Here is a 13455-nt window from a genome sequence, read left to right as displayed (position 1 = left end):
AGCAAAGAGCTGAAAAGCAAATCCATGACCTCTATACAACACCAACTGAAAGAAATTGAGCATAAAATGCAGATTTTAAAAACAAAACTCACTAATTTTCACTTAACCTACCCTTAAAGCTTATCTAGAATGCAATCTTACTTTTACAGTTAAACAAATTAACACTCTGTATTTCTGTCTTCAGTGTACACACATCAGAAGAACAAAATTTCTACACTCTCCTTGTAGCAGCTGAGATAGTCTCGTGTCAAACACGACTGGAGTGGCCTGGATCAACAGTCAGGAAAGAACTCAATGGCAATATGAAGTACTTTCCCAACATGGCAAACAACTTCTACTGTCTTCTCAGTTTTGCACAGAACACACCGCTTCAGTGAAATTCATAGTTTCTGAAAAACCTCTTCATAATATAATATTAATTACAATGTAACAAGGTCCCCACTCTACCTTTAAAAGTGTAAATTTATCTTTTTTTACTTGCACACTATGTTAAATATGAAACCCACTGTTCAAATTCCCATTCACGGTCTGTGCTACATAGGTTTTTCATTGCTTTCAGGGAGCCCTCTACTGGTCACGAGTATACTCATTCAATGCCCTAACTAGATCTAAACTTCTATAGACAGTACTTCCCATTAAAAGTGCTGTTTCTAATGCAACATCTATGGGAACATTTTCGGAAAGAACAAACTAACAATTCCTGTACCTATGGAAAGGCATTTTCTATAATTATAAGCGAGCTGCAGAAAGTCCATTCTTTTAAAGAGTGAAGTCATACAAAGGAAGTCTCCAAAGAAGTTCTACGGTTATTTAATGTTTCCTAATTAAACTGGTATTTTAGTAGCTAATACTCTAATGTGGCTCCTAGTGAGGTATCTGAATACACGCTGTTTTTCATGTAACTTTTTTGGCCCCAGACCTGAATTATCTGTCTGATAAATACCTTTTATCCTATTGACCAGTTTCAACACAATAGAATGTTAGAAGGATCAACTGTAAGTATGTTTTTACATGTCTGCATGAAAAAAAATCAGTAGCAGGTAGTAAGATAGACAACTAAATTGGCATTTCAAGGAAATAGAAGCCCGCACAGAGGGACAAGTACACACTCCTTCTGTCAATGGCCAAACATCGGGTTTCCACATGCATAGCTATAGACTAGACAGTGTACATGTTACACCTTGGGAAGGCACAGTAGACACTGCTTATGGAAAAGACTTTGCAATTTATGGATGGAAGGCGCTTACAAGTCAAAGAATATAAATCCATAAGAAAATAGATTTCATCAGTTTCACCATCCATGAGCACTTAGGAAACAATTCTATCAGATTTTTCTTTTCCTCCCACAGAATAATAAATCTAAAACTCATGCTATGCTATTAATTACACTTATTTTTTCAACAGTGCTTGCAAAAGGAGTTGTTGCCTTGTGAGGACAGCCTCATGTGCAAAGAAATCTAACATTCAGATTCAATGCAATAAAAACAACTGTATCTTAAAGTTATATGCTGTTACTGTAAGTACTGTAAGTACTGTAAGTCAAAGCAAATTAATTTCCTAATTTCCTGAATGAGTTACTCATTTATCTACTACACTGAAATTATGGAGCTGTTCTTTTTCAAACCTGATTTATCTTTCAGTTGTAATAAATCTCAAACCCCTCCCCCCAAAATACTGAAAAAAGCTTAGTAACTTCTGGCCTCTATGTTTTAATAGGCCAGGAGAGGTCCTCTACCCATGACTGCCAAGGACACATGCAAAGGTGAATTTTATTAAATTAACTAAACATACTAACTAAGTAGATAACCTTTCGGGTACACATATCATTCCTACCATAGGTGACAAATTTTCAGAAGTACTCATTTCAGTCTCCTTGTTCAGAGTTGCATCAAATGGTGATATGTAAGCACAAACTTGTATCCTAGGAATGCTCTCAAGTTTACCAAAACTTCATGCTTAAATTGAGCGTATGTGTAGTAAGCTTTCAAGGGTGTACTTGCTGATTTTGTATAATCACATATTGCAAATACACAACATCCTGTAATGATTCACATTTTTTAAAGCAACAAAATCCTAAATCTGATTAAAAAAAATTAAAAATAATTAAAGTTTTTAAGTTTTATGATTTAATAATCCTCATTCATAACTATCTTTGCCAAAGGTCACATTTCTTCTGAAAAGTCTACAACATTATGATTAAGCTTATTATTCATACACAGAAGCAAAACTTTAATCCAAATTCTTCAAACTGTTTTCTGCATGATAGTTACTGAAAAAGCAGCTTTTAAAAGTATAATTACAAATAAAATAAATGTAATATACATGCTCCATTAAGAAAATGCACAAAGGGATAGAAGTGCAAGTTTACAATGTTTACTACTCCAATTAAACCAATCAATGATGGTATGCTTTATGTTTTCATAGTCTGAAAGAGTTTAATTTCTAAATTTTCATGAACAAGGATGTGGTTGCATAGCTTGAATCACAAAATTAGGATTAATATTTTTAAATACCTCATCTTTAAAAATTCTGGAATAAATTATCCTAATATTAAAGTTATACAAAAATTCTGTTTTAACAAAACGAAGATTCTCTTGATAGTGTAACATAGTTAGGGGATACATGTACATTTAATGCCAAGAACAGCTTCCTACTTTGAAGAATTTGCACTGTTGAGGTAGAAACTGAGAGAAACATCTGATGATTGTGTATTATGATAGAATTCCTTCATTACAACATTCTCTGGTTTAAGATAGTATTTTTAATCAGCATAGTTCTTGCATTATTAAAAAAAAAAAATGACTAATGAAGCTAATAACTCTCTTGGAGTTCTACTGCATTAATCCTGACAAGGGATTTAGGGAGCCTGGTGTTAAAAGTACACTTGTTGAATACAACACTTTCTTGTTTTCACAAGCTAGTTTAGGAAGGCAAGAGTTGCCCACGGTTTTGTAAGCTAAATAAAACAAAACGAACAAAATAAAGAGGCCTGCTTACCACCAGGTTTTGGTGAAAAAAAACCCTGAAACATAAGTGCTCTCCCCTTAAGAGCTGTTAAAAGAGATAATGTGTTAAACTTGACAGAAGAATCCCAAGAACCTTCCTCACAGGACGAGATTCTCATTAAGAAAATTAATCAGTAGTTTAAAAAATGTGGGAGAAAGTTAGGCTTTTTTCCCTTTAGATTCAAGATTTCAGAAGGGATTTCTCCCACATGAAATAAAGTCACTAAGGGAAACTTTTTGCAAAAGAACCAGGCCAAAGAAAGCACATAATAGACCAGTAAGTAAAACATCCATAGGAATTCTTGCCTTGGACAACACTACTATATTACGCAATAGGTTATTCAAATATGTCAAGCCTAATCGACAATTGCGTGGATCTTCAGAGAGACAAGTTAACTATTCACCTATTTAGAATCTAGTATTGTTTGCATCAACATATTGCTACACTAATTGTAAAGACACACTACCATTTCTTTAAAATAAACTCACATACAAGATTATGTGAAGACTTTTACTTTTCCTAATTTCATCAGAATGAATGTTACAAATGGTTCCAAAGGAAAGAGAGATCTAGAAAAAATTAAATCTCACACATTAAAGCTATATAGTGTATGGCCGAGCGTACACATCTGAATTGGAAATATATTTTCAGTGGCTTTATACATCAACAACACCACAGTAAAACATCTGACTTCTAAGACAGCTAGACACATACTTGCTTTATCATAGTAAATATTTCCTTTATCATAATAAACTGATTTATCTAACATACATCACTACTTAGTCTGTGCACCATCTGTAGGTAGTCTTCATTTGAGCCATGTCTAGAATTATCTGCATGATGATTAGCTGAATTTCCAGACAACTGACTTGAAACTTTATTTTCATGGAGATTCCTCATCCCAGCTGTGACAATGGGACTGGATACTGAAGCTGAAATTAAAAAATATAAGTAACTATAGTGATACATTCACACACTTGTTAAATCTTCAGAGAAAACAGTAGTGGAGATTAATGAGTTGGATGCAGAAGGTCTGGAATCTGAACAAGAATCCAACTTTTTGATTGAATCCTTCTGCCACAAATAAGATAAAAATAAAATCAGATATCTAAGATTTTAATTTTCAAGAGGATTTAAAACATAGATTCCAGGTATCTCTCCAAATCTATCCTAATTACAGTCAGTAACATACTCTTACTGGTTATAGAAAACTTTGGTTTCCTCCATATAATTTACATTTTAGTAAGTTCCAAGGTATTCATGAGACATACAACATTACATACAGAATAGTTATATACACTCTAAGCACAATGCTAAACTTTAAGAACAAATTATTTAAAAGAATCCAATGAGAATTCTACTTACCAACAAAAAAATGACTATATATACATAAAATACTTCAACAGTGTTCACATTTTTTAATGTTTTTTTAAAAAGGGAAGAACAAAAAAATCCATTCATTCTGTAGGTCATCTTTGCCAGTTGCTGCATACCTTTAGCATAATTCTAGCCAACTTAGAATTAATCTAGTTGACACTACAAATGTTTGGTAAGAGTAAATAAGCTGGGAGCAAAACTTATGTCACATTGGCAAAAAATTAGGTTTTTTCTAGTACAGATAAATGATGGCCATAGCTAACAAATACAAGTTTTTGGTTTGTTTTGATTTTTTTCTACTGTCATGTACATATGACAACTATGAAAAATGGGTGTACATAGGGAAGCAATGAAACATGAACATGTGTTTTACCTTTTCTTCTTCCCTTTTGTTGTTTTTTTTAAAATATATACTACCACTCTGCACAGTCAGAAAAGCAAAGTTTAAACATACCTGCAAACTCAAAGACTTTCATTAAGCATGTGATTCCTTCAAAGAAATTAGCAAGCTGTGAAATGTGCACATGAAGTAAAGCTGACATGACACAGGAGAATAAAACAAACATCACAGACTTACCTTGCTGCATCTGAGGATGTGGTGTGTAACTTGGAGGATGTGAATATGGCATGTATCCTGCAGGGCTTTGAGGAGCATATGGACTAGGCACTGGACTGTTCTGTTGTGCCAAAAATCTGTTGCCAGAGCTTGTCTGTGGTGGCACAAACCGGCTAAAAATAAAATAAAAGCTTTTAAAAGTTGGAAAAGCAAATTTAGACAATTTTAAAATTTATTTTGGAATATTATACATTGAGAATGTTAAAACTTCTTTAAGACCCGAACTTCCAGCACAATCAAGAATCTCCCTCAAAGGCAGTATTTTAAGCTATCGATGCCTTCCCCATTCCAATTATTAGTTAAGAGTCACAGCTTAGGTACTGCATTAGCAAAAGGAAAGGACAGAATAAAAAGCCTTTATAACACCTCCACCTAGGGAAAGGAAACAGTGACACAAATATATACCAGAAGAAGATCTGCAATTTCCAAAGGTTAGTCTTAGGAATTTGAACGAAAGTAACAGCTAAATTTTAATTAACAACTAGGTCACTAGGATTAACAAAGAGCCATCTACTCTAAATATGATTTTTCCAGTAAGATTTCAAAGAACTTAATCTAACAGAACTATACTGTCAAGATATAGGACTCTGATAGGTAGTTAGGTAGAACTTGACCCAAAGTCTACTGAATACAACTTATTCTTCCACTGGGCTTTATCTTAGATTGATCCTACAGATAGGAATCCATAAAAATAACATTGCCTTGTGACAATAATACGGGCATATTATAACTTACATTCTTATAAGAGCTTTTCCAAATAAAAATAAACCAAGTAAGTACTTCAGAAAGTCCATTACATGCTTTCACAACCCTCAGGTCTAGACACCAGCTCTATGAAGGTAAGCTTCCATAATAAGAAACAGCAAAGTATTTAACACAATGATTCTGCAAGGATTTCAAGATGACTTTGTAATAATCACAATTCAAAAAACTTTCTTCTATGTTCCTTTTAGATATAAAAGTTTAAAAGTGTACTGTTTTTTGCACAGATACAGAGCATTTCATTTGCCAAAACAATTACAGTAACTTGAAGTGAAATATGAAATAAGTTTATTTTAATAATGACATCTAATAACTAAAGATTGAATCTGTTAAAGTCCAGCAACTGGGTTGAAATTACATTCAGAACTCTTTCCTCTAGTCCAGAGTGCTTTATTATATTACTAAAGGCCTGGATTATAGGTACATGCTACTTGACAACACTCAAAAGTTTAAAAAAAGAACCAGAAAGTTGACGATGATGCTGCTGGAAGACTGGCCAAACTACTGGGCCTACCCTCCTTTGAATGGCCCTTTGCACAACTGTTACAGAAGTACTCCATGTTTTTACAAGCCTTCTTTCCCACCCTCCTGTCACACTGGTACTGTTATACATGCTGGAATACATTAGCCTCTTCTCTCTTACCCTCCTGCCACCAGTCTCAGCGTCTGCCACAGGTAGAAAACAGCTAGAGGGGTGGCAGGAGGCAGGGGGACTCCTTAAGCAGGAAAGAAAATTTGTCAAAATTACGGGAGAGCAAGTTGAGAATCACGACTAATCCTTAGAATGGAAGGATTAATTCACTGACAGAAAGATGTTTCTTTACCAGCTGAAGAAACTCATCCTACTGTCAGACAAATGCAAAATTTGTCTTGACACTCATCACCTTCCACTCACATACTGGCAACAAGAATTGACTGTCACTGCAGTTCACTGTCCCTCCCACTCCATTTAAAAGAAAGCATTACCTGGAAGGGCTATGTGAGATAGTGGTTTGTTGATAATTGGAAGAGGCAGGACTACCACGCATGGAATTCTGAGAAATATTAAACTGTGACATCATCATCCCTATTAAAAAGAAGATAGCACACACATTTACATACATTTCCTTCACACACATTTCCTTTTCAATCAATGAGGTATCTCGTTTCAGAAATTACTATATAAAAAGAGATTATAAACTTTATAGATATTAACATCATGTACCCACAACTGTTAGAAAATAAATTCCATGTAAGGTGTTCATTTTACATCATGACATTAAAAAGCGTTCCCCTAAAGCAGTGTTAATTCAGTCACAAACATTAACAGTAGTTCCTTGCTCTGTGCCTTAGTGCTTCCCAAGCCCAAACCTGTTAGTAAATAGAAACGTTTTATAACAGGACATACATTCTACACCACAGGCTGGTGTGTACCATACTCATTGTGTCAGTAAGTAAAGATCTGGAAACTTCACAAATCATAAGAACACAGATAACTTATCTCCTGTTTTCAGAAAAAGTACAGCACACAATCATCTTCAGCTAAGGACTACAAAATATTCTCACTGCTCCTATAATGCCTTAGTGGTTCCTTTCTAGCCAGGAACAAAGGCCTTCTACTCTACCTCCACTATACTTATAAAGAATGTTATCAAAGAAGGTGCTGAAATATTTCAGTTGCAAAGCAGAACCAATATCCCAAGTGTAGACTCCCATAACCTGTAGATTCCCAGTCGTGCTATGGAAATTCAGGAGTTGTACTAGCTGGCAAGCTACAAGTACCAATGTGCTTGAAACTAAGAGGCATTTGGACACTGCCCTTAATATCTTGCTTGAACTTTCAGTTAGCCTTGAAGTGGTCAGTCAGTTGGACTAGATAATCACCGCAGGCCCGTTCCAAATATTCTACTCTACTCTACTCCTCGCATCATTATTAGGGAGAACTTAAAGGAATCTTTTTTTGCCCTCTTCAATACAGGTATAAAGAATGCACTAACAACAGCATGACACTAGAGGCTGAAGTGATGCAGAAACCCAGAAACTTAAATTAATTGATGAATTAGATGAATGACAGAATTGAATATCTCGCAGCTAAAACAGTGACAGAATTCACGAGCACACTTGCAGCTTGGGAAGCCACAGCAAGTGATCCACAGTCATGGGTAAAAAGCACATCAGCAGTACAAATATTTTAAACCAAAGGTTAGACAGAAGGCTAATACAAGTCCCCAGTCCAGAGCATCTGGGAGCTGTCAATTCTTCGACTGCTATCACCAACTTCAACCAATGCAATAACCACTCAAGCAAAATTAGTTTCAGAAATCCTCCCTGTCACCCTCTTTTCCCTTCTCCCCAGCCGAGAACAGATGTAATAATCCCGCAGGAATGCAGACGTTGCTACCTCCCAGTAGGTGTGAAGTGCCGCATTCCAACTACATTAGCACAAAAGTAGCCCAGAGCCGGAGTGAAAGTTACATGTTGTGCTGAAAAAAAAATCAGATACCTCCACACTTTAGTACAGAGGACATTTTATTGTCCCGAGTAACGCAAGGGGGCTGTTCAACCCCTGCCCATTTGTTTAAATGGACACTGGTCGCCTCGCATAGAGGCAAGTAAGTGAGGAGGAAACTTCAGGGAGTTTGTGTTGGAGGCAGCACCCAGCATGCCCACTGCCCGGTCACCTCTCACTGCCACTCTAAACACAGCTACAACAATATTTAGTCCAACTACTAACCCTTACCATTCATGGACAGAAAGCTGACCGAATGTGGCCATAAAAGCATAAACTATACTGACAAAGTTTCATTTTATGCTTAAAGCACACACTGCATTTTTAAAATACATTATTTATTTATTTATTTATTTATTTATTTATTTATTTTCTCCTCCCTAAATTTAAACACGTTTTGAACCACAGATATGGTAAGTTTTGGTTTAAAAGAATTATAGAAAACATATAAATGAATCAATTTGTAATGACATTTTTTAAAACCCTAAAACTTATTCTGTGATGGACAGCTCTCACTTCTCTATCTGTTGGGGAAGGGGAGGCAGGACATGGGAGGCACTATATAGGTAACTTAAAAAAGGAGAGGGAAAAAAAAGAAAACAACGAAGCCAGAACAAAAAACAACCAAACAACAAAAAGTGTCTCCAAAGTTTCCACAAAGATAGCAAGTATGCATGATAATGATGTAATGAGAAAGAATTAAAAATAAGCCCCAAACGTTTAGTCCAAAAAGGAGTTGAAATTAGTCTGTGGCCGTAAGAAGTAAAACACCTTCTTGTACATTTTTTACATTGTTGTCATATCACTAAGCAGCAGATTTATGGCTTCATTGTGCATTTTCATACCTGAAATATTTAAGAATTTCTTTTAAATGCAACTATAATTTTGAATGTTGGTAATGTTCACGTTTGAGAAAACAGCATCCTCGTAGTAACACTACTAGAATGAGTTTCCTTAATACAGTCCCAGTCTTGACTGTAATTTTTTAGCTTGGAAAAAAGTGATACTCATAAATCCATTTTAGCATTCTTACTAAATGCTGAAGAATGGACTACATAAAAATGCAGGTCAAGGTCACAGAAAAAGTGTTGTAAGTTTAAACTCTATTACAGTATTACGCATGCTTAAGCTAGGACTGCTCACCAACAGGTGATTTTTCAGTTAAATATACACTCTTATTGAAAATGTACATCTCCAAAGTTTTTCCCTTTTACAGGCACACGCGCACTTGAGTTCTTGTATAAATATTTAAAAAAAAAATCAGAGTAATGTATTTATGGAAAGATGCATAATATTTTAATCCCCCAAAATTCACAAGTTCTGATAAATAGCTTAAAGTGAATATTAAGTCCTTTCTGAAGCCTGATTCTATGAGTACTAACCTATTGTTTATGTACTTTTTTAGCTGATCTTCCAACACATATCTGCTGAAAGACAAAGTCAAAGTGTTGAGAGGGAAGAGAAAAAATTATTATGAAAACTGAAAATAAATATCTTAATTTTAAATAAATAATTATAGAGAAATCCACTTCACTCATACACTGTAAGATGCAAGACAGATGTAGTTGCAAGATGGCACCCAGAACTTTCTATGTCGTCTGATGAAAAAAGCCTAAAATAAAATTATTATTTTGCCCTTGTACAAAGTTAGGCTTGATGCTAGATGGTGTGACTCAGTCTGTTCAGACAACTTGGTAATAGAAAACAGTCTGAAAATCTAACTAAAAATATAATCTAAAAAAATCTAAGGTGTATGAACAATGGGACTGGGAATAAGAGTTTGAACATTGCTGCTACATTACCTGAAATTAAATATGCCAGCAATGGGGGTGGGGAAGATGGGGAGTGCACAGTCAGGACACAAAGTGAAAAGAAGTGTCCACATAATACATACTTCTTGCAATATTTGTTCATCATAACTAAAACCAATTCTTGCTCTAAACTTTGTGTTGAACTACAGATCAATATGAACTTGGGAAAAAACATCATCACAGAATTTTGCTTGTGCTTTACCTTATATTCACAAGAATTCAAGTATTTAGCTTTCTGAAGATGCCTTTATTTTCTGACAAACTGTACTGAACCAAGAATTTTATTCTGTGTTTAATGCAATTCTTTAGCCAGATGGTCTTCCTTTTCTTGCATCAGAAATGAAGGCTAGGAGAAATCAATTTGAGTTCACTTTGTCCATACTAATGCTGCAACTGACACAAGGGATCACAGTGCACAGACCCATCCCAGGCTGAGTAAACAGACTGGGAGTCCTGCTGTATTCATTGCTTCTCAGTTGTGTGTATCACGCAGAATCACACAGAATCATCTACGCTGGAAAGGACCCTGGAGATCATGTAGTCCAACCGTTCGCCTAGATATCACAGATACTGGGTCACAGTACCCAGCACTGACTTCACTGCATGCTGGACTCAGCAGAAGATGCAAGTACAATATTCAGAAGGAAGTCAGTAAGGAAAGCAGAAGAGTTGAATCTTAAATACTAGAGAAGAGCCTAAATTTTGTTCCTATAGCTGACAAAATGCAAGATCTCTACCAAACCTCCAACTATTCTGCAAATCATGAATCTACATAGATTACAATATCTGTTCAGAAAGCAGAAGAAAACCCAAGCTGCCCCACATTGGTATAGCCTCCTTTGGCCTTGGAGATCTGAACGGGACACAGTAAGAGCTATTAAGGCTACCACAATTTGCTAGTATCTGGCTTAAAGTTCCACCTATTTCCTGATAAGAGTGTGGCCTTTTTCCATTGAAAATAAAGTCACAGTTCACCTCGCTTTTCCAAACATTCATTTGAGGACCTTCTTCCTCTCAAAATACTTTGTCTACAGCTATGTTTTTCCTCTCTTCCCCTTTTCTTTCCAGTTTTCTGATTCCACACTTGTATTGCAACGTTTGCACTTGTACAAGTCATTAGAATTACGTAAAATTCAAGGAAGTTTTAAAGTCTGATCTCTTCTGATTCTCTGAAATCAATCTGTTAACTTTACTAAAATACTATCACCTATTAAGTTTCATGTTGAATTATTTTTTTATTCCATACTAATACCTTCTTTCAAGAGTAGGCCAAAGCACATTTACTAAAGATAGAAGTGTTTTTATTTCATTAAGGATTATTCTTAACCTACTGAATCAAGCGGAGAAAGTGTTTCTCCTTGTGAAGCACAGAATTATGAAAAATTAGAGAAATTAAGTACCTTTGTCTTGTTTCTTTCAAAAGCCTCTGCTGGAACATATAATTTCAGAAACAATGTCTCCCTTTTGCACTGGCAAAGAATTATTTTACTCTACAAATATGGTGAAAAACACTAATTCAGGTATTCATGTTCTTTGCAGGACCACCCTGCAAAGTGGCAGGACAGTCACAACTCTTCCCACAGCTGGAAAAATCATACCCTGCCACAGATACCATTAAACACAGGAACTGGAGACTGTTTCCAGAGCTAAAATTTCAGGATATATTTATCAATTAACGTAGAAATATTTAGCACTGCCTTTCACATTTTCGTTTCAGGAAGTTTCTGCCTTCTTTCAAGAAACACTATGTGTTCTGTTTTTTTCAAATATTGTATGGCTTTTTACTCACTAACCTAGGTGAACGAACCTAATAATCTCATTTTATTATTTTTCCCATCCAAAAATACCCTACACTTCCTATCTCCTGTGGACTCCAGTAACACTTCTATGTATACCTCTACAGTGATAGTAAAGCTTTAGCCTCAAACTGTGGAACAACGGGAATTCTCTTATTCATTTCATGTTCTTTAAATATCAGACTATATTTCAGGTGTAAGTATAACTAGAATCTTTCCAATTCATCCTTTGCTTGGTCTCTCTCCTTCATTGTTGCTATCCAGCAGCATATATCACTACACTTCAGAAGAGAATTAGCTGTCAAAAAAGTATAATCTGGAGACCATCACAAATTACTGTGACAAGGAATTACATGGAGGAGATGTTAAACATGGTTCATTCAACCTTACTGCTTACCCCAGAACTATTAAGAACTATAAAGAATTACTACTGCAATGATACACTATAATCTTACAGATTTTCAGTAATATCAAGGCGTATTTTTCCAACTTCAACTATTTACCAAGGCAAATACATGAACCTAGACACAAAGATATTCAAATAAAATTATTTTAAAATAAAATCCACTCAACTCATCCTATAAACTTTGTCCTGAAATTAAACATTTTTTGTACAAAAATACCTGTTGGAAAATATTTCCATGTTTGTGCTAACACAATTGCTCTTAGAAGATGTCAAGGTACATAGCTTTATAGCACTACCAAATACAAGGTAAGGCATAAATGTCACAGTTGTGCTCCAGATATATTTGTGGTTAGTATCAGTTCCCTAAACTTACGGAACATAAAATGCAATCAATACATAATCAAAAATCCTTACCGCTTTGTACCCCGTATCTGTTTTGCATGCTTTTCTCCCTGAAAACATTAGGATTCCTTGCCAGGATAGCCTGCAGCAAGACCGGTATATCTCCCTCTGGATCATCACTGCCAAGGTTATCTTTCAACTCTCTGGAATTGTGGAAGTAAGCAAATAAAGAGGCAAATGCATTTTCAAATTATAAGAAACTGAGTCAAGTAAAAAGAAAAAAACCAAACCACCAAAACCCCCCAAAAAAACCCAAACCAAAATGAAATAATACAAGTTACTGTTAAAATATAGGAAAAAACCAAGTATGCAAAGCATTGTTCCCTGCCTCTATTTTTTTTTTTCCCTCTCTTCTTTAAGGAATGGCATAAGAGGTATTCCTACTAGTCTTCAAAATTATTTTCTGTTACTAAGCACATATATATACATGGCTGTCATTTTCAGACTACTATAAAAAGCTTTTTATGCCCATTTTCATATTGTGATCTCCATAAATGAAAGCTTTGTCCAAACATCGGGAAAGTATTATTGTAGGAGTGAAAATAACATATGGATGAAGGTATAACATTCAGGTTGCAGCCCAATGCTTTGAGAATCTTTTATTTTAAAAGGGCAAATTGGCATATCTTTGACATCACAGGATTCCTTCTGAACCATAAAAAAAATGTAATGGATTTTCTACAAATGCAGCCATGCTTTCATTTACTGTTTGCTTTGAGGACTTTTAAAACCTACTTCCCATTTGATCAAAACAACTGACTGGAACATGTAGGAAAAAGACAGGGTTGTCA

General features: G+C 35.2%; 1 protein-coding gene across 4 annotated transcripts in view; it reads right to left on the bottom strand.

The window, feature by feature from the left end:
- The window catches only part of NIPBL (NIPBL cohesin loading factor), a 158726-nt gene that overhangs the window by 89183 nt on the left and 56088 nt on the right, over positions 1-13455 (bottom strand). For all 4 annotated transcript variants that reach the window (XM_074932678.1, XM_074932677.1, XM_074932679.1 and 1 more), the window contains exons 4-7: positions 12677-12807; positions 6728-6827; positions 4961-5112; positions 3778-3938 (exon numbers count right to left, since the gene is read on the bottom strand). In XM_074932678.1, the coding sequence (XP_074788779.1) occupies positions 3778-3938; positions 4961-5112; positions 6728-6827; positions 12677-12807 (544 nt within the window). The remainder of the gene's footprint in view (positions 1-3777; positions 3939-4960; positions 5113-6727; positions 6828-12676; positions 12808-13455) is intronic.

Source organism: Athene noctua, chromosome Z, assembly GCF_965140245.1.
Source record: "Athene noctua chromosome Z, bAthNoc1.hap1.1, whole genome shotgun sequence".
NCBI lineage: Eukaryota > Metazoa > Chordata > Aves > Strigiformes > Strigidae > Athene > Athene noctua.
This window is presented reverse-complemented; position numbering and strand designations above follow the sequence as displayed.